Source organism: Prionailurus bengalensis, chromosome D2 (assembly GCF_016509475.1).
Source record: "Prionailurus bengalensis isolate Pbe53 chromosome D2, Fcat_Pben_1.1_paternal_pri, whole genome shotgun sequence".
NCBI lineage: Eukaryota > Metazoa > Chordata > Mammalia > Carnivora > Felidae > Prionailurus > Prionailurus bengalensis.
Window position 1 is genome coordinate 17,187,278 of NC_057351.1, and position 21,925 is coordinate 17,209,202.

General features: G+C 50.4%; 1 protein-coding gene across 1 annotated transcript; it reads left to right on the top strand.

Annotated features, from left to right (window-relative positions):
* Positions 1–98: 98 nt before the first annotated feature.
* On the top strand, positions 99–21,014 carry FAM89A (family with sequence similarity 89 member A). Its single transcript, XM_043596320.1, has 2 exons — positions 99–407; positions 19,869–21,014. The coding sequence occupies exons 1-2, from the start codon at positions 123–125 to the stop codon at positions 20,130–20,132; spliced, it is 549 nt and encodes a 182-aa protein (XP_043452255.1). The 5' UTR covers positions 99–122; the 3' UTR covers positions 20,133–21,014.
* The last annotated feature ends 911 nt before the right edge of the window (positions 21,015–21,925 follow it).

A 21,925-nucleotide genomic window follows, 5' to 3' on the forward strand; every position in this document is an offset into this window, starting at 1 on the left:
AGGCCGGGAGGCGGGGAGGGGAAGTGGGTGGGGCGCCACCGGGAAGGGGGCGGACCCGAGGAGGCTTGGGGCCCGGGCGGCGGCGGCGGCGGCGGGACAGGCGCGTGGCCGGGTGCAGCGCGATGAGCGGGGCCGGAGCCGCTCCGGGGGCGGCGGACGCGGTCCGGGGGCTGCGGGTGGACGGGCTGCCCCCGCTGCCCAAGAGCCTGAGCGGGCTGCTGCACTCGGCGTCGGGCGGCGGCGCGTCGGGGGGCTGGCGACACCTGGAGCGTCTGTACGCGCAGAAGTCGCGCATCCAGGACGAGCTGAGCCGCGGGGGCGCGGGCGGCGGCGGGGCCCGGGCCGCGGGGCTGCCCGCCAAGCCTCCCAACCTGGACGCCGCGTTGGCCCTGCTCCGCAAGGAGATGGTAAGGGGGGCTCCGAGGGTCGGGGCGGGGGGGGGGGGCGGGTCCCCGTCCGGGCTCGCCGTCCCGGGAAAGTTCGCCGGGACCCGCGCTCTGCTCCGGAAGTCCGCGCGCCCACCCGCCCCTTTCTGGCTCTTTTGCTTCTGGAGCCGGCGCCGAATGAGGGACCCTGTCCTCTCTGCCCACGGTGCAACCCTCACCCGGGGCGGGTCCCCACTCGAAAGGCAGTTTTCGGATCCCGGGCGCCCCAGGTCCGGCCCCAGCTGGCTCGGAAACGGGAGGCGCGTTGTGGGGTTCGCTCGTGGCCTCTGGGCGGACGCGGCGCGCCGCGGTCACTCCTCTCCCGAGTGAAACAGACCTCCGGGGTCAGGGAAGGGCTTTCACTTCGGCTGCGGGGTGAAGGGCTGTGTGCGACTGTGTTTTGCTGCCTGGGAGAGGACAGTTTTTTCCGCGCGAGTGTAGACAGCAGATTGGAACAGCCCTCGCCCCCCTCCCCCGCGCCCCAGGCGGCGCGTGCAGAATCCGATTACTTCGGGATGGCTCCAGCCTCGGATGGCTCCAGCCTCAGATGGCTGTGAAGGCGAGCGCTCGGCCCATCCCCTCTCAGCGTGGTGGAACCGAATCCCCCAACCCGCTTCCCCGTCTGGGTGAAGCCCGTGTGGGTTCTTCGGGTCGTGTCTGGGCGCCAGACAATGGGGCTTAGCTTTTTTCAGTCCTTTGGAAGTACATTGGGTGATGTGGACTGGGACACAGGATTTCAGGTGACGCCAAAACAGGGCAAGGGCTGGGATTTAGGTGACCTCGAGCCTTTCTCCAGCTTTCTTCAACAGGCTTAGGCTAGGCCAGCGGAGAACAAACTTCCCTCCTTTCTAACTTCCCGCTGGGCCCTGATCACCTACCCCTGGCCACCGGGCTTTCATCTTGGAATCGGCCCCTTCCTTTCACTTAGTGCAGGTTCTTATCCTCTTTTAAGTACAGGTAGAAACTTTATTAAGGAAATCTAATACATGAAAGCTGCTTTTTTCCTAAGACTCAATTTGCCAAAAAACTTATCACAGAAATCCTTTGTAGATGCATCTAGTACGTTAAGATACTGTTTAGAAACAACTTATGCCTTTCTTTTTTTCTTCTTTTTTTTTTTTTTTTCAGGAGCATATCCATTCTGAAAAGTGAGACTTAATTAAATCTGGAAAAGCAGCCTTGTTTTTTAATCAATTAGATATTGTCTATCCCACAATTAGATAGTGTGGCTGGCACTGAAATTGTGATTTCCAGTTCTCTCTGAACAGATTTTCTAAGCTTCTTACGGAATGACTCAAACTCCAAGACAACCATTTTTGATTTATTAATAAACATTCATTGAAACCAGCATTGCACAGCTAGTGAGCTGCATTTTAAGTAGATAAATCTACACCTAGGATGTTTACAGTCGGGATTTAGATGTGGCACAAATATGGGGGTGAAATGGGAGTACTCATCCTGGGTTAAGTTCGACACTGGAACCGACAGGAAAACCTCAGGGCCACTCCTTTTCTGAAGCTCTGGTTCATAAACACACTCTAGTGGCTTGGGAGTCGATGTGCTATTCCCAGAAGTATTTTTCCAGGTCCCTCCTGGTGCAGCTGGAGAACAGCCACAACCTTATAATTATGCCTTGGACCAGAGCTCTAAGTATTTGAAATGCAAGGAAAAATAAACTGCTATCTTCGGTCAGTCTGATATTTAGCTGAGATAAAGATACGATATGGCTACAGGCCTTGACAAGTTCTTTCACAGAATGCCCCAAGGTCTTTAAAAGTACTCTAGGTGTTTGGGCTTTTTTTTTTTTTTTGAATGTTTATTTATTTTTGAGAGAGAGAGAGACAGTGTGAGCGGGGAAGGGGCAGAGTGAAAGGGAGACACAGAATCCGAAGCAGGCTTCAGGCTCCCAGCTGTCAGCACAGAGCCCGACGCGGGGCTCGAACCCATGAACTGTGAGATCAATCATGACCTGAGCTGAAGGCTGAAGCTTAACCAGCTGAGCCACCCAGGCGCCCCTCTGGGTGTTTGGGCTTTAAGAGATTTACTAGCCTGGGGCAGTGGGGTCCAAGTAGTAACTTAAACGGAGTTCATTCCTGAATTATCTGGAATAATTTGTGTTGATCTATTTCATTGGAAGGCCCCGAGGTCAAATCTGTGTCGAGGGATGTACTAGAAGTCCTGGCAGAATGTGATTAATCCCTTTTTGAAAAAGTCCTGTGCAGTCACAGATTCATGTGATTAATCCTTTCTTTTTTTTTGAAAGTCCTGTGCAAGCCAGCGGTGGTGGTGTCGCAAGGCCTCTCTGATAATCAACAACGGAATAGCCCAGATTGTATCTTAAAGAGGGAGCGGGCACTGGGAAGGTGGGTTCCAGAGAGCCTCAAGTAGCGTGGGAAGGGTTGAAGTGGAAGACTGGCACAGAATCGGACTTTGAGGAATTAATTTGATAGCAGGGTGCAGAGGAAGCAGGAAGTGGGGGGTGCTAGAGGTGTGCTTGGAGAAGGTGAGAGCCTCCAGCGGGGTGGAGGCCAGTGACCGGGAAACAAGAAGCAAATGGGAGACACTTCTCTGAAGCAGAAAATGCAGGAGTTGCCAGTTAACTATTAGAGTCTGGGAGGAGACGTTAAGCTTTTTTATGGAAAGTGCAGCTAAGCAAAACAATGAAAAGTTCCTCATAGACCTAGCACCCGGAGATCATCACTGTTAATAGTTTGGGATATTTCCTGTGTAGGCACAATGTAAATGCTTTCTGTACATCCGAACTTCTCCATGAGATGGATACTCAAATTCTTTCTTCCTTCCTTCTTACCTCCCTCTTTTTTCTCTCTCCCTTTCTTTTCTTCTCTTTGTTTTTCCTTCCTCCTTCCTTCCTCCCTCCCTCCCTCCCTCCTCCCTCCCTCCTCCCTTCTTTCCTCCATCCCTCCTTCCTTCCTTGCTACCTTCTTCCTTCCTTCCTTCCTTCCTTCCTCCCTCATTCCTTCCTTCTTTCCTTCTTCCTTCCTTCCTCCCTCCCTCCTTCCTTCTTTCCTCCCTCTTTCCTTCCTTCTTTCCTTCTTCCTTCCTTCCTCCCTCCCTCCCTCCCTCCTTCCTTCCTTCTTTCCTTCCTCCTTCCTTCCTAACTTCCTTCTTCCTTCCTTCCTTCCTTCCTTCCTTCCTTCCTTCCTTCCTTCCTTCCCCCCTCCCTCCTTCCTTCCTTCTTTCCTTCCTTCCTTCCTAACTGCCTTCCTCCTTCCTTCCTTCCTTCCTTCCTTCCTTCCTTCCTTCCTCCTTCCTTCCTCCTTCCTTCCTTCCTTCCTTCCTTTTTCCTTCCTTCCTTCCTTCCTCCCTCCCTCCCTCCCTCCCTCTTTCCTTCCTCCCTCCCTCCCTTCCTGTATGCTTGACACACAATGTTAACATTAGTTTCAGGTGTACCACACAGTGACTCAAGTCTCTGTGTTCTGGCATGCTCACTACAAGCGTGGCTGCTATCTGTCACAGCACAACGCTATTACGATGCCACTGACTATATTCTCTATGCTGTGCCTTTCATCCCTGTGACTCAACTCATCCCAGAACTGGAAACCTGTACCTCCTGGACCTTCACCCATTTTGCCCATCCCCCCCACTCTGTCTCCTCTGGCAACCATTGGTCTGTTCTCTGTATTCTTGGGTCTGTTTCTGCTTTTGGTTAGTTTGTGCATGCTTTGCCTTTTAGATTCCACATGTAAGTGCAATCATATGGTATTTGTCGTTCTGTGTCTGACTTACTTCACTTCGCATAATCCTCTCTAAGGTCCATCCTATTTCCATATATTTTAAAAAATCACTCAGAATTTAATTCCCCTAAGATCACAGATTCAACCAGATGTGTCCCAAAGCTTTGTTTTAACCCTTATATTGTACTGCTCGCATGCACAGGCACTCCCACCGACACAAATACACACGGATCGCATTATACATTCTTAGTTGCATTTTCGGGGGCACATCTTGCAAAGGTTTTCCTAGTCAACACATGTTACAATGTCTTCAGTAACTGCAGGGTCTGCCTTTGTGCAGGAGAGCAATAACCTTGCTAATCCATCATTGGGAAGGTGGGGTTCACTGCAGCAACGGGGGAGTCAGGAGGGGTGGCTCCTTTAGGGGGAAAGGTGGTTTGTCATTACATCAGTGGAGGAGTATGTTACACATTTAAAAATGAGGAGCTGGAGGCTGGAAAAGAGGCTTGGACCTGGTGATAAGACAGTGAGGTGTGGGGGGATGGGTCCGGGGCAGTCTGGGCTCTGAGGGCAGGGGAGCTGTGTGGACTTGGTGGTTCCCTGCTCCGCATGGTGCCCGCTGTACCGCCTGAGTTAGCACTTCTGTTCTAGGAACCCTCCTCGGTGAAGTTTTGTCCTGCTCCTGTGGTCCCCGCCCTGCCCCGGGGCGGGTGGGGGGAGCGGGGCCATTTGGGATGTGGGGAGGGTCACACATAATACTGCGCTCTGTAGCTTACCTGCTCTATAGACTGGAAAAAGTCCTTTAAGACAAGAAGCTGAGTTAGTTTTTTTGTTTTTGTTTTTTTTAAACATCAGAGGATCTTTTAAAATCACATTCAACAGATGTTCGTTGGGTGCGCGTTAGGTGTAAAATGCTATGGAGATCCAAGGAAACTCTCTAGCCATTTCAGGAGCATTATACCATCTGGGAGATGTGGTCATCTTTACGCAGTAGGAGTGCTGCCGCGTAGATCACCTCTCAGTTTTCATGCCTGGGCTCTCCGTGTGAGTGATAGTAACTCGGTCTGAACCAGCTCTTGCTGAAGAAAACTCTCGAAGGGCTGGATATATACAGAGACAGACTGGAACCAGGGCCGATGGGGCATCCGGGAAGCCCACCGTATTCTCCTCCCCAGCCCCCCCCTCCCCCCCCCCCGCATCATTTTATTTTTTTCCCACGTTTTGGACCGTGGCTGTTAACAGGGTCCACACTCAGTTTCGGCCATGCTTCTTAGTTCCAGTTGGTAAATACTGTGTGGAAGGACGCCAGCGGGCCCAGCTTGGGTGGTCTGGCCAGCGTGGGCCAGCCAGTAGTGACTGAGGACAGGATCGCATTTTACTAAGATAGTGTGACCATGTGGATGGGGTAGGGGTGGGGTGGGGGTGCTGGAGTTCCCCCCCCGAAGAAAGGCCAGTTAGCAGAAATAGAGCAGGGGGCTGCTGGACAAACTATGTATCCCAGACCTCTTTCTACATAAAAATACTTTGCCCTGAAGGGCCCCCCCCCCCCAGTTTAACAGACTCTTACCTGCTAAGCGGATAAAGCCATATTTGCTCACTGGATCTGGGTTGGCTTTTCAAATCCTTGCGTGTGGCTGCAGGACACCCTTGACTCTCAGTGTCAGCCGGGACCCCCGACACACACTTCCCTTGATGTTTGTTCACAGACCACCCATCCAGCGGCTCCGTGACATTAGCTCATCAAGTTTGAACACCCCAGAGAGTCACACGAAAGCGTGGACAGCAGATTCTCAGATATGGGGGGCAGGACATCTTTGAGGGGCTGCCGTCCTCGGGATTCTTGGGGTCTACCTCTTATACCATCAGGGGCAGGTTCTAGCAGCTTTGACTTGGAACCTCTTTTTTTTTTTCATGTTTCCTCCCCCCCCCTCTTAAAACTGTCAAATAGCTATTTTCGTCACCAACCCGGGCGTGAGTGGGAAGTCATCCACACAGAACCTTTGAGTGCCTGGGCTGCGATGGTTTAGGCGAAGAATTTAAATCTGATTCAATAAAGCTAGATTTCTGAGACCAAGCAATGCTTCTCTTCCCTGCGTTTTAGTTGAGAGAACAAGTCCATGTCCAATGAGTTTGTTCAGTGAACTGTATTCCAGGAGACGTTAGCTTGAATAGCCCGCATTCCCGTGGATTTCAGCTCTTATCCTGCACGTGAAGCCGGTGTGTTAGGGGATTTTAGTCTTTAAAAGGGTTTATGGTAAAGGTCCAGTCCCAAGTCAGTCCTGTGAAATGCCATCTGGAATAACAGCATTAGCCTCCGGTTATGCATTAGCATTCTTGATTGATGTTGATCACGGGAGAGTGGCATGTCTGGTGGCCTTTAATACCGTCTCTGTGTATTGTGTTCCCCGAAAAATGGACCACCAGCCCCAGAATCCTCCGGGCTGCTTGCTAAAATGCTAATTTCTGGGCCTCTTCCTATACCAGCAGTATCAGACTAGGAGAAGACAGAATCTGCATTTTGAACAAGCTGTTTAAGAATTGGGTAGCTCCTGGGGCACCTGGGTGGTGCAGTCAGTTACATCCTACCCGTGATTTCGGCTCAGGTCATGATCTCACAGTTGGTGGGATCGAGCACTGAGTCAGGCTCCGTGCTGACAGCGTGGAGCCTGCTTGGGATTCTCTCTCTTTCTCTCCCTCTCTCTCTCTCTCTGCCCCTCCCCTGCTCCCGTGCTCTCTCACTCTCTCAAAATAAATAAACTTAAAAAAATATATTAAAAAAAAAGAAAGATTGGGGAAGCTCCTGAACCAGGCATCAAGAGCTCCAATTCTGTTATTAGATTATGTGGTATAATCGAAGCAAGCATTTTGCTATTTTCAGCTAGAGATCCCTTATGGGGAAAATGAGAATTAAATGCCATATAGGCTCCTTTGGGCTATAACAATATAATTCTTTCCCCCTCCTGCCTATGTGGGTCTTGATGGTGCCTGCAGAAGTTTACTCTGTCATAAAATAGTGTAGGCACAAGTGCAGGACCTGCCTATTGCCATGTGCTTGGTGTCCCTGAGGACACCACGTGGTGTCTGTAAATTCTACAAAGAAAAGGAAGAGCCGCACAAGGTTGTTGTTCTTGGACCGTGTTCATCAAAAATTAAGCTGTCTAGGGGCGCCTGGGCGGCTCAGTCGGCTAAACGTTGGACTGCAGCTCAGGTCATGATCTCGCAGTTGGGAGGTCGAGCCCCGCGTCGGGCTCTGTGCTGACAGCTCGCGGAGCCTGGAGCCTGCTTCCGATTCTGTGTCTGCCTCTCGCTGTCTGCCTCTCCCCGCCCCAGCCCCACCACGCACGCGCGCGCTCTCTCTCTCTCTCAAAAAATGAATGAACATTAAAAAAAAATTTTTTTTTTAAATTAGGCTGTTTAGGCTGTGATTACTCTGTATAGCACTTGTCCCCACCCCAGGATCCACCCAATAAAAGCACAACTAGAAAGGTGTATATGTATCATAGTTTGTGGGGTGGGGGCAGGTGCAGCAGGGGCGGGCTGTGGGCTCACTGGTCTGGTTTCATTCGCTTTTGAGGTTATCTCTAAGTGAGGTTACACTTCTGGTCCCAAGATGACAGTATAGAGATTGAAAGATATTTTTTTCTTTTTTCTTTTTTTTTTTAATTTTTTTTTTTAACATTTATTTACCTTTGAGACAGAGAGAGACAGAGCATGACCAGGGGAGGGTCAGAGAGAGGGAGACACAGAATCTGAAACAGGCTCCAGGCTCTGAGCGGTCAGCACAGAGCCCGACGCGGGGCTCGAACTCACGGACTGCGAGATCATGACCTGAGCTGAAGTCGGCCGCTTAACCGACTGAGCCACCCAGGTGCCCCTGAAAGATATTTTTTTCATACCACTTTAACTTTTATGTATTACCTGCCCGGCCCCCCCCCCCCCAACCTGTAAGAGATCAGAAATGGATATCTTGCCGGGAGCACAGCCCTTCTGCTTTCCCCCCACTTCCGGTTAAAGGCATTCTGGGAATGCGAAAGTGCCCCAGTTGTTGGCACTTTGGGCACCTGGTCACATGCAGAGGGCCTCGAGCCACCAAGTGCTGGAGCATTTCTGTGTCGCTCTGGGCCAGCGTGTCTGTAGATCTTGGAGGCTGCACGGCCAAGGAGGTTCAGGGAGGGAGTTCAGGGAGGGCTCAAAGAGAGGACATTGGCCCTTGTGCATGCACTTCCTGCCCACCAAGCAGCATTTGAAGGCTTTGCGGCCTTGCTCCTGGAATGCCCACCTGAACTCCACGGAGACTTCAGACCTCGGCTTGAAAAGCTACATTTTTCACGATCCCGTGTATGAAACCCTACAGGCCGACCACAGACTGCACGAACAGGAAACCAGCCGTGAGACTGGCTGGGTCAGATATTTGTCCCCCAATTACCCACTGTCTTTCTCCAGAGCCCTGACCTTCTATTCATCTCATTCATTGCCCACGGGCTCCAGATGTTTCCAGGTGATTAGTAGGCAGGGCTCATAGAGGTTGTTCTTTTCTTTCCTGTTGCTCGTTCCCTCATAGACCCTTAACCCAGAGATGTACGTCCTCCTCCAGGAGCTTTGGAGACAGAAAAACCCTTAGGCCTCCTTATGGTTCTACTGAAATTCATTCAGGCATGTGGCCTTTTCTGTTTTTGAGTGCTTTCTGCTCACTTCCCTGATTGGCTCTAAGAGCCATGCACTGGCCTGATTTTATACAGTCTCGTCTGCAAGGGTTCTGGCAGGAAGCCCTGCCCTTGACCTGAGAAGGAGGGGTGGGGAGGGAGAGCCTCTGTCCTCTGACCAGTGCTCTCCAGGGGAGAGGCAGCCTCTGGGGGACCCCAGGCCTGTCGCAGCCTAGAGAGGCTGGACTGAGGATTACCGAAATACATTTGAAAGAGGATGTTTGGTATGTTCTTAGGTTGTTGACTGCACTTAGAATTAGAGATAAAATAGCCAAGGTCATTGCAGTTAAAGAGAAATGGCAAGGTGTTTAACAACTCTCATAACCACAGATAGGCGAAGTAAAACAATAAGGTGTCATGTTTTATCTAAAAGACCAGCAGAGGGACACCCGGGTGGCTCAGTTAGTTGGTTGAGCGTCCAACTCTTGATTTTGTTTCAGGTCATGATCCCAAGGTCATGGGATCGAGCCCCATGTTACCATGTTAGGTTATGCGCTGAGAGTGGAGCCTGCTTAAGATTCTCTGTCTCCCTCTGCCCCTCTAACCTGCTTGTGCTCTCTCTCTGTCTCAAAAAAAAAAAAAAAAAAAGACTAGCAGAGATTGAAAAAAAATGATCATAGTCATGGTGAGGATTTGGGGATATAAACACCATAAAAACCGAATCTCTTTTGCTTTTTATGTCAGTTGTCTGAAAAACTCTGGCTACTGACATGAGGCTTTCTATGTATTGTCCAAGAACTTGGTTTTGGTTTTAGCTTCAGATTTGCTCCCCGAACTGCATCTACGCTTGCAGAGGGGGAGTTCCAGTTAATTGGATATCATTCAAGAAAATGACAACACAAACCAACCTTCAGATGCATGTTGAGTTCCAGCGTGTTGTCAGGGGCCCTTGGATCATGTTTTTTCCTCCAGTCCCACCTGATTTCAACATCAGTTGTGTCCGTGTTTCACTCATTATCTTGGGCAGTGGCCTTTTTTTAGGCTTTGGATACAAACCCTTGAGGAATGGTCTCCTGTTTGCAGGCCCAGGACTGGGGAGGGGTTGGAAGGAAAGCGTCCTTTTCCTTTCTCAACCCCTTCTGCCATTTCATTTTTATAAATTTTTCTTACAGTAATAGTCACACAGTGCGTAATGGTACTTGTACGCAGATGTGTCTTGCAGTGATATAGAATAGTGATCGAAACTCACTGAAAAGCGTGTGATAACTATATGAACCTAGATGTTCACAGTACGAAAAAGTAAGTTGCACAGACGTGTGTATACGTGATATCTAGCTAAACAGCTTGCATAAACATGGTGTCTTGAGGGATACATACTGAACTGCTAAAAGTGGGTATCTTTAAAACAGTTCTTTTGGGGCGCCTGGGTGGCACAGTCGGTTAAGCGTCCGACTTCAGCCAGGTCACGATCTCGCAGTCTGTGAGTTCGAGCCCCGCATCCGGCTCTGGGCTGATGGCTCAGAGCCTGGAGCCTGTTTCCGATTCTGTGTCTCCCTCTCACTCTGCCCCTCCCCCGTTCATGCTCTGTCTCTCTCTGTCCCAAAAATAAATAAACGTTGAAAAAAAATTGAAAAAAAAAACAGTTCTTTTTTTTTTTTAATTTTTTTAACATTTTATTTATTTTTGAGAGACATAGAGACAGAGCACGAGCAGAGGAGGAGCAGGGAGAGAGAGGGAGACACAGAATCGGAAGCAGGCCCCAGGCTCTGAGCCGTCAGCACAGAGCCCGATGCGGGGCTTGAACTCACGACTGCGAGATCATGACCTGAGCTGAAGTCAGAGGCTTAGCTGAATGAACCACCCAGGCGCCCCCTGAAACTGCTCTTAAAGTGTGGGCTGGGGGACGTTCAGGGGTCCCTAGATCCTTTTCAGTGTCCATAAGTATGTGGTTGTCATATTGATAAGTGCGTTGTTTTAAAATATTACCTAAGGAGGGGGCACTTGGGTGGCTTAGTCGGTTAAGTATTGACTCCATCCCAGCAGAGGTCTTGGTCTCAGGGTCATGAGTTTAAGGCCCGGGCTGGGTGTGGAGCCTACTTAAAAAAAAAAAAAGAAAGAAAAAATTACCTAGGGAATGTATCAACATTTGAAGGTCTGCATAATTCAGTGAGTCAATTTTTCACAGTTCTCATAGCACCAATGCTTTGCTGTTACAAAATCACACCTGGTTAAAAGATCCATTCAAAGTGCAAGACGGATGGTTTTAATGTAACAGTATAAAAAGTCCATTGGCATAGTTTCAAATTCCACACTGCAGCCAACTGAAGGGAAGTGTCCAAGAAGAAAACCCACTGTTTTCTAAAAGGCTATTACATATCTGTGTGAGGCCAGATTTTCTTCATTTACCTCAACCAAAGCAATGTGTCACAAAGGATCAAATGCAGAAGGAGATAAGCCAGGCATTAAAAAGATGTACAAAGTGGTGGCGTTCATAAAAACGTTATGTTGGGGCGCCTGGGGGGCTCAGTCGGTTGAGCGTCCGACTTTGGCTCAGGTCATGCCCTCGCGGTCCGTGGGTTCGAGCCCCGCATCTGGCTCTGTGCTGACAGCTCGAAGCCTGGAGCCTGCTTCGGATTCTGTGTGTCCCACTCTGTCCCTCCCCCACTCATGCTCTGTCTCTCTCTCTCTCTCTCTGTCAAAAATAAATAAACATTAAAAAAAAGTTATGTTAACATGTAATGGGTATATTATTTATGTTTAAATGGATCAATATGAAAACTCAGTCTCAATTCCTAATAAGGTAAATGTTGACAGGTATAATACACATAAATGACAGCTCTTAGGGGCCCTCAATAGTTAGAGGTCCCAAGACCAAAACATTTGGAGACAGCTGCTTTAGAACATGGGATGAGAGGGGCGCCTGGGTGGCGCAGTCGGTTAAGCGTCCGACTTCGGCCAGGTCACGATCTCGCGGTCCGTGAGTTCGAGCCCCGCGTCAGGCTCTGGGCTGATGGCTCAGAGCCTGGAGCCTGTTTCCGATTCTGTGTCTCCCTCTCTCTCTCTGCCCCTCCCCCGTTCATGCTCTGTCTCTCTCTGTCCCAAAAATAAATAAAAAACGTTAAAAAAAAAAAAAGCTATAAAAAAAAAAGGGGGGTGGCGCAGTCGGTTAAGCGTCCGACTTCAGCCAGGTCACGATCTCGCGGTCCGTGAGTTCGAGCCCCGCGTCGGGCTCTGGGCTGATGGCTCGGAGCCTGGAGCCTGTTTCCGATTCTGTGTCTCCCTCTCTCTCTGCCCCTCCCCCGTTCATGCTCTGTCTCTCTCTGTCCCAAAAATAAATAAAAAAAAAAAAAAGAACATGGGATGCGGGAATTATGGTTCACATAATTATGAACCATTGACGTTTTAATATGACTAGAACGTTTTATTTTTATAATGGGGAAAAAGTAAAAGAATGTGCAAAGCCATCACTTCATTGGTTCGAGGGAAGCCAGTGTGGCCTGGAAGAGGTTGCAGAATGGGCTCCGTCAGTGTGGACGCCTTTAGCTGTGAGCAGTAAACACACTGAAACCACCTTACGTGGTAGAGAGGGCGTATGGGCGAGTGGAGAGCTGCAGGAACTGTGGGTGTGGCTTAATCTGGGGGTGCAGCCACGCAGCCTGGTCTGTTTTCTGTCTCTGAATCACCCTGACTCTTCAGAGTGTTGTTCTCAGCCCGGTGAGCCTAGGGCACGCACAGGAGACGAAGGAGACCAAGTAACCCAAATGCTTTTCCACCCAGGAGAGGACAGTGCCACGTAGGGGCCACATGATGGACTGGAAGCTTGCTTAGTGAGCACAGAATTACGAGCCACCGGGGAGTTTAGAAGTCCTTCAGGAGCTGGGCGCCTGGGTGGCTCAGTCGGTTCAGCGTCTGACTTTGGCTCAGGTCATGATCTCACGGTTTGTGGGTTCGAGCCCTGCATCGGGCTTGTGTGCCGACAGCTCAGAGCCTGGAGCCTGCTTCCTATTCTGTCTCTGTGCCCCTCCCCTACTTGCTCTCTGTCTCTCAAATATAAAAAATAAAACAAAAAAAGTCCTTCAGGGGGATCTCAGTCCAGCCTGAGCTGCCAAGTTAATAGCCCCTTCCCCTACTGGATCAACACCAAAGAAGTCTTTCTCTTCGGTTTTCCTTTGCAAAAGAGTATGCAGGTCAGCGTCCTTCGGTCACCGCGTCCTTTTTTCAAAAATCAGGTTACGATCCATCAGGTCACTGCTTTATTGCATTCCAGCCACGCAGATACCCGCTGGACACCTGGATCAGACTTGGGGGCATTTCCCAGGTCTTCTGTAAAATGAATTCGTTCACAAGCCATCCGTGTGTGCTTAGTCATTCATTCCGTTTTTGAAAGGTAACTTTGAAAATGGTCTCATTGTAAGTTAATACATATTCATAGTAGAAAATCCAGAAAGTTCAGAAAAGCCAAATACAAGTCACCTGTGATGTTAGCAGCTTGCTCCCTATCCCAGCTCACACGGCGACACCTCTTTGCCTGGGTCAGCTGTGCGGACAGTACAGGCTGGTGGTCAAAGCGCCGACCTTGGACTCCTAAACACGGGTGCCGCTCCCTGCCCTCGTATCGTAAGCCCTCAATCAAGAGCCTTCATCTTTCCGGGTCCCAATTTCCTCATCATAACAGAATCGGCACCTACCACACAGAACAAGGAGGAGATTATGTATTTGTGCACCACCGAGATTTTCTTCTCTCCGGTCAATCCCTAGAAGGGAACAGTTAGCTGGTTAAAAGTTGTGTGCTATTTTAAGGCTTTTGTTGCCGTTACCAGTCAGACCGCAGCGCAGGTTTCACAGGCATGCAGCCCTGTGTGGTGTTGCCTGCATGATATGCTTTTTTGTTGTTACTAGTTTTTTTTTTAACGTTTATAATTTTTGAGAGAGCGTGAAAGCACCTGCAAGCGGGGGAGGGACAGGGAGAAAGGGAGACAGAGAATCGTACGTAGCAGGCTCCAGGCTCTGAGTTGTCAGCACCTACCCGACGCTGGGCTCGAACCCACGAACCGTGAGAGCATGAGCCAAAGCCGGACGCCTACCTGAGCCGCCCAGGCGCCCGTTAATTCTTAGGTTTTAAAATTGAGAGCATCGTGCTCGTTGAGAAAAAAATTAAGCAGTGCAGAAGGCTATAAATTCCCAGTCCCACTTTCTAGAGGTTAAGTTCTGCTAACAGACCTTTTCTCTTCCGGTCAGAAGCTTGCACATGTGTGCTTATGCATATAAAGTGAATTCCTACCGTGTACTGTTTGGTAACCTGAGCTTTTGTGCTCAGCAGCACACGTGGGTCACTGTTGTGGGTCACTGTTGTACCCAGCTGCTCACCCTTTGAAATGACTGCCTAGTTTTTATTGTATGACTTTACCCTACTTTTTAAAACCAAGTCCCTACCACTTTATGTTTTGATGTGAATTTTCATCCAACAAACCTTTTTTTGCATCTGTCCCTGTATTTCACACCACCCCCCTCCCCGCCTATATTATAGCTCATGATTCTTTAGTTTCACTTGGAATCTGTGCAACCCTGCCCATCTGTGAAACCCTGCCCATCTTAGGTTGAGGAATGCGGTGGGGAGATAATGGTCTTGTGTGGCAGTGCTGGGGGGGTCATTTCAGAGAGCCGGTCCCAGTATGATTTACTGAACTAACCATTCCCCGACGTTGACCTGCTTCTCCCCAGCCCCACGCACAGAGCCCGCTGCGGCAATGGAGCAAACACAAAACCGTTTCTTTCTGTCTCTGTTGTGTTTCCTACTTATTGCTGGATTTGGGAAGAAGTTGCTTTTGTTTATGTACTGGTGAGTCACCCCAGCTTATAGTTTCTTAAAACTATTTTTCTTAACTACCATTTATTTCTAAAAAAAAAAATACCCTAAAGTTTTTTGTGATGCTTTGTTTTCAGTCATCAAAAGCTTCCTTTTAAAAAGTTCCTTTCATCTTCTGAGCCTTGTATCCGAATGGTCACGTACCTGCTGGAATTGTGTGAAAGTTGGGAACAACACTCTGACCCGCGGCACCTTCCAAAGGTAGAACCTTAGCACCCCGAAACCCGGCTGGGAACCAGTACCCTGTCCGATGTGACGTGTATTCATGTGGCCAGTCTGTTGGGCGTCTTTGAGACCATTTCGAGGGTGATTCAGGATTGTTGGGCCCCATTGTTGGAGATGTGGGTTGCTGAGCCACCTGTGCGTTGCAGCAGGGGTGGGGGGTGGTGGGGAGCTCTGTGCAGGGGAAAAGAGAAGAACATGACCAGGAAGTTAAGCAGGAAGCCCAGACAGAGAGAGGAAGGAATGGCATTAGCAGTTTAAAGCAATGGAAGCTAGCTGATTGTTCTTAATTGTCTTGAAGGTCTAGAATAAGGGCTACAGATTACACGGTCTTAGAATATTCTGTAGTTTTCTTCAATTATCTGAAGTTTTGCAATCTGCTTTCACAAAAGAGCTGTATTTTCTGAATCCAGCCATGAATTAGATCAACTGGTCTTCAGGGACATGTGGGAACAGATCACTAAGATGACAGGCTTCCCCTGCTTGTAGTATGGGGTGGGGGTGGGGGGGTAGTGGGCTTCCTGAGGGCTTGCCCCCACCCCAGTCCTTTTTTCTGGAAGGACGGGTTCCTGTTCGTGGGTGATTTAATCACGTTCTGAAACCGCTCTGCAGTTGAGTTCTCTTGCATGGTCCCTCTCTCCCCTTCCATATTCTCAGACACCCATCCCTTCCCCCTAGCCTTCAAGGTTGAGAGTTTGATTTCTGGAGCTGTCCTGAGTCTCTCTCCCTGATGCAGACAGTAGCTGGGTCACTGCATGTGGGCTTGTCCTACATTAGAAGAAAGCAGACCCATGTGCTTACTGGCAGCACAAGGCAGGCAGAGAACGTGGGGGGAACTGGGGAGCACCGGTGCCTCCACCAAGGTCCGAAGAGCGGAGGAGAAGCTGGCGTTGGGCCAGGCAAGCAAAGAGGCTTTAACACAGTGGGGACAGGTCCGGGACAGTCTGGGGAAGAAGGGACCTCCGGCCAACCGTTGCATGAGGTGCAGGTCGGAGAGCGTAGATTCAGACCAGATTATAGAACGCTGCCTAGGGATTTTCAGTTTGCCTCTAGAAAACGTAAGTTAAAGTGTTGAATCAGCCACCGCCGAGGGAGAGGCGCCCGGCCGGGAAACTGACTTGCTCATGTAGCTACTTCCCTCCTGCCCGCCGAGTTCATTTGGAGGATGGCTGGTAACTCAGAGGAGTTTGGTCTAGTGCCTGCAGAAGGCACTGAGAAACCGGGGTGTGTATAGGCATGTGTGTGCACGTGTGTGTGCTTAAATCCCTGTTAACTTAGTCTAAGCACTTGGCGTCTGTTCAGCAGGGTAATAGGTGTGTGCAGCACGGAGCTGTATTCCTAGGCGGGTCCGACCTCCGTTTCTAGGCCAGCGTTCCACCCGATGACAGGGCAACTTGGTGCGTCATTCCAGCTGCTGCCGCCCAGAAAGGTCCAGGACATGATCCTGACTCGGGGCCTGGAAGACCTTGGACAGGGCACCTGAAGAGAAAAGCGTGGGACCACAGGTCTTTGAGTTGTGCGGAGTCAGAGGAAGTTAGAGCCTCAGAAACCCGGTTAGCGGTTGTTAGGGCTGTAGAGCCCCGTGTTCCCCTGCACCCCCCTGGGCCCACACCCACCCTGCCCAGAAGATGAAGGCCAGGCCTGGTCCGGTACTGCTCCTTCTGGTTTTTCCTCATTCATTTCCAGGGTGGGAAACAGTTTTGGGATTGCCCAGCCCTACTGGTATTAGAGTGACTCGGTAGAAATCGCTTCAGGATTCCAGATGAATCTTCTCTATGACTTTTTTTTTTTTTTTTTTTAATAATTCCAGGCTAGTTAACATCCAGGGTTGTATTAGTTTATGACTTTTTAAAAAATGTTGGTTTAGGGGCGCCTGGGTGGCTCAGTCGGTTAAGCGTCCAACTTCAGCTCAGGTCACGATCTCACAGTCCGTGAGTTCGAGCCCCGCGTCGGGCTCTGGGCTGATGGCTCAGAGCCTGGAGCCTGCTTCCGATTCTGTGTCTCCCTCTCTCTCTGCCTCTCCCCCATTCATGCTCTGTCTCTCTCTGTCTCAAAAATAAAAAATAAACGCTAAAAAAATTTTTAAAAAAATGTTGGTTTATTTTTGAGAGAGACGAAGTGTGAGCGGGGGAGGGGCAGAGAGAAAGAGAGAGACAGAATCCAAAGCAGGCTGCGGGCTCCAGGCTGCCAGCTGTCGGCACAGAGCCCGACGGGCTTGAACCCACAAACCATGAGATCGTGACCTGAGCTGAAGTCAGATGCCCAACTGACTGAGCCACCCAGGCGCCCCTAGTTTATGACTTTTTAAGCAAATACTACTAAGACTCTAAGAGGGTGTGGCTTTCTTTATTAGAGTTTCCATTCCTTGTATTAAATCCTAGCGCGGACAGTAGGTATGTGTGAACTTGCCAAGTCAGAGTCTTGCAGTTCGGTTACTGTATTCAGACCCGGACACTATGGAGGATCCCTGGGAAAAAAGTAGCGAGTCCCTGGGGAAGGGACTAGTTGGTTAACGGACCAGGACATCATTGCGAATAGTTGAAAGACCCGAAGCTACTGGCTGGAGAAAACAAATCATTTTTTTCAGGTGGCAGACCGAAAATTACCTTCAAGTATTTAAAAGGTGGTTAAGAGAAATGAGATTTGTGTGCGTTGCATGATGGTCACACCTAGCATCAGGGGACCTAGAACCTAAAGGCTGGGAGATTTTGACTTGGCATGCTGAAGAATTATGGCTGTTGGAAAATGAATGAACTGGCCTGGAAGGTCCTCCTTTGGAGGGTTTGAAGTAAGACATTTGAGGTCCTTTCCTGTTCGAGAGTCTGCAGTGAGCACCCTGGTCCTCAAGAAGCAGGTTTGCTGGTTAATTTTCATCTGGCTTGTGACTGCCCTGGCAGGTGACCATCTTCCACCAAAGATGGTCAGGTGGTTGCTGCTCCGTCTGCGGGATTGAGTTGGGGCAGGAGGAATATGGCTTCACATGGGCTGCCTGGTACATCCTGTTCCTGCCGTTCCTTTCCAAGATGGCATTCTGCAGGCTGGCAGCATGGAAAGAATCACGAACATAGTAACAACAGTAGCAGCTGTCACCCTTTCCGGAAGTTGAACAGGATGTCCCTGGTCTCACAGCTAGGGAGTGGCAGAGCCAGCATTTGAACCCAAGCAGGCAGGCTCCAGAACCCGCGCTCTGCTCCATGCTCTTCTGCCTGGCTGGCCTGAAAGTCAGTGCTCACAGGAGAATAAATACAAGGGGCCCAGGGAAGACAGATACTTGTGTCAAGAACACTGGCTTCGGCGCCAGAACTGGACGTCAAGATCGTCTGGGTAATTTTTCAAACACAAAGGTCGGGAGCCTGCTTTTCCTCATGACGACATGTGCACAAGCTAATCAGGAACAAGAGTGTTGGTGTCAGACTCTAGGATGTGGCCCTGTGGCCTGGGCGTCTTTTGGCTTACCCACAACTTACCTAGTCAGGGAGGACTTCTGACAGTGGATGCCATCCAGCCAACTCTGCCCTCTCAGACCCTCTCTCCTGAAGTCTTCCCTGAACGTCTTGGCAAAATATGCTAAGTCAAGGTGCCTTGGTCCCATTTCTGTGGTCTACTCCGCTAGAGCAGGGAGATAGCCAGTGTTTCCTCGGCAGTTTAGCGTGGTTGAAGACTGTGAAGAAAAATCTGGGACTTAACACCCAGTCTTAGTCATGAGATGAATGCTGCTTTCTGGACCCCAGCTTCCCTTGTGTGAAAGTCGGACCGTCTTATATGGCGGGTCTCGTCACTGGGTAATTAGGCTGTAGACCTTGTCTCGGTTTTCTGCGTGCACATTCCCATGCCTCTTCGGTGCTTTAGCTCTTGCTGCACAGGAGACATTTGATGACTGTTTACTAAAATGGATGGGTAGCTCATTGGACCCTTCCCACTAGCCCCATAAGAGAAATGATTATTCCCTTTTGTCATCAGCCAAGGCTTAGAGCTGATGCGTGGCTTGCAAAAGGGCCAAGAAGCAGGAGGCAGGTCTCCTAGCATCTATGTAGAGTTTCTCCCCTTATGACTTGCAGGGAGGTCTCCAGCTCAGCAGCTCTGTCACCAGCGGCCACACACCCGCTGGACCCGAGGCCGCACTGTTAACAATCACCGCAGGTGATTCTCATGCAGTGGCGTCAGATGCACTGGGCTGGGCTGCATTTCCAACTGGATTAACCCTTCTGTCTTTGGGACTGATGGAAACACTCCATTTCCCGGGCTGACTTGTGCTCTTTCCCTTGGGACAAGGCCGTGGGAAGAAGGGAACTTGAAGGTGAACAAATAGGTGACTTTCAACTGTTCCTTGATTCGCCACCAGTGATGAAAGTGGTTCCCAGGAGAATCCGTGGAGGCCCCCAGGTCTCACTAGACTTACTCAGTCGCCTGCTCTGGGGAGTGATCCCACAACCATCTTTGGGTAAGACTGACCTTGTCCGAAGAGAGGGAATCAGAACACTTCTCTTGGGGGCCCGGAGGCTGAGCCGGTCAGAGGGTGGGTGCTCCAGGGCGCAGTGTGTGACACTGACAGGCGAACCGCTGTCACTGGCAAGGGGACTCTTGTCCCAGAGAGTTGAGAATGATTTTGGTATCAGGGAGGGCACACGCGGGTCCCCTCTGAGTCTGATCATGAGGAAAGGACACACTTGTATCTTGGCGTCCACAGGGAAACCAGTTGGGGCCACCAGAAGGCGTAGCACTGTTCCTTCCCAGGGCACGCCCGGGTGCCAGGGTGAATTCCACAGGCTGGGGCCCGCCGCCCCGACGGTGCGATCCTGCCCTGACACACTGAGTAACGTCTGAGGTGTGGGCATCCCACAATTAAGGTTTTCTCCAAATTGGAAAATCCAAAGCATCCGAGTGATGCCCTGCGTCGTCCACGGTACGGAAAGAATGTGCTGGCACGAGCCGATTGCTGGCTGAGCGTTCGACTAAAATTAAACTCCAGTGCTGACTTCTTGTTTTTCCCTCCCCCCCCCCCCCCACTCCCCTCAAGGTTGGCCTCCGCCAGCTGGACATGTCCTTGCTCTGCCAACTCTACAGCCTGTACGAGTCCATTCAAGAATATAAGGGAGCGTGCCAGGCAGCCTCCAGCCCGGACTGCACCTACGGCCTGGAGAACGGCTTCTTCGAGGAGGAGGAGGACTATTTCCAGGAGCAGAACGCCCTCCACGATGGGAGGGAGCGGGGCCCTCCACGGGACCTGCCGCTGCCCGTCTCCCCGCTCTCCAGCAGCGACTGGATTCTCGAGTCCATCTAGAAAGGGCTCTCCGCCGAGAGGCCACTGCTGCTACCGGACCACCAGCATTTATTTGCCTCTCCTCTTGAAGAAAGCTCCTCTCCTCCATTGTGGGCGGTTGTCGGGCGCCAGTGGCCGGTGCTGTCAGTTTAATCTGGAGGACACACGTGGCGGGGTGTTCTGGTGGCCGGAGTTTGTGCCTGGGCGATCCAGAGGTGCCCAGCCACATCCTCGGCTCCGTGGTACTCAGGCGCGCCTGCCGAGGAAGGTTCTTCCTCCATCCTTTCCCCCGGGGGACACCTTTCGGGGCGTTTTGCTCAAGGCGACTTTTACTGGTTCGTTACTTCCTTACGGGTGGTGGGCGATTTGCACCCTCTGTGTTGTAGGAACTGCGTCCAGTTTGCAACGCAGGGAAACTAGCATTTCGCGGCTCCCCTGCCTCGATGCATTCGGCAGCCTTTCTCGTTTCTGTCTTGTGAGCGTTTAAGGCCCTGGGTTGGGCTTTATTTCTCTGTAAGCCGCACTGCTAGCTGCCCAGGTGACTCAGTGGAAGCTTTTTACCAAAAAAGTAAACATTTCAGGTCCTACCCATCGACTGCATTCTCTTCACCTGTCGAAACAACTCCTGTCGTTCTTTGTCTATTCTATGGAGGAGGGAGGGAGCTAATACAGAGATGTGTGAACGTGGGAAGCTGGGGCAAGCTCGTGTTTTGTGTCATTCACTGAAAGGTGGTGGCAAACGTTTTTGTTCTGAAAGATTCTGAACGTGAGCTAGTATATTAGCGATCCTGCCTCTTCCACTCAAAAACAACGATCACCTTAAGCCTTAATATATTTATTAAAATCCTTCCTGAACACTTTACACTTTGTAGGTTAAAAACGAGGATAAAATGCTAGACTCTCTGACTGGGGTTGTGTGTTCTTTTGGTCTGAACGCCGAATCGTCCGTTTCCAGAACTTGAATGCATTGAATCCAGTCAACTACTGAAAGCGAATTACAGTGTGTTTTCTTGCCGTTGAGAACTTGAAAGACGCTTCGTTCCTCTGTTGATTTATTCTTGGACCACGCAGTTGGGTCTCAGCGCTGCTCTGTCTCTGACCACTTCAGATCCCCTGCCCTCTTCTTTCTTTTGACGTGATAATTGCTCATTAGCGTCTCTTTCGGGTTAGAGAGAGGAGGTAAAACTAATCCCCAGGAACCAGCAGTCCATAGCCTGCTGTGTACGGGATTGGACCGTGTGTTGGGATCTGGGGTGAGGCATACAGAGAAGGAAGAGCGTTCCTGCTGATCTCCTGTGTTGAAAGTAGTAGTTAAATGAGAAATGGCAGGGGCGCCTGGGTGGCTCAGTCGGTTAAGCGTCCAACTTCGGCTCAGGTCATGATCTCACGGTCCGTGAGTTCGAGCCCCGCGTCGGGCTCTGTGCTGACAGCTCAGAGCCTAGAGCCTGTTTCAGATTCTGTGTCTCCCTCTCTCTGACCCTCCCCCGTTCATGCTCTGTCTCTCTCTGTCTCAAAAATAAATAAACGTTAAAAAAAATTTTTTTTTAAATGAGAGATGGCAAACTGCCTCCAGTATGTGGTGCAATCGTTCAGGGGGGACAAGAGAATTAAAAGTGGCAGGACTGGTGCAGTCTGGTCATCGACCGGGATCTTTGAGGGGGGACCCCTACTTAACAAGGCGTCAAACCTCAGGTCAGCTGTTCTCAACCCTGACCACGTTAAGATCACGTGGGGGGCTTTCAGAAGAATATTGAGTCTGGCTCAAGAACCCCCATCTCCATTCTGATTTAATTAGTCAGGAGTGAGGCCTGGGT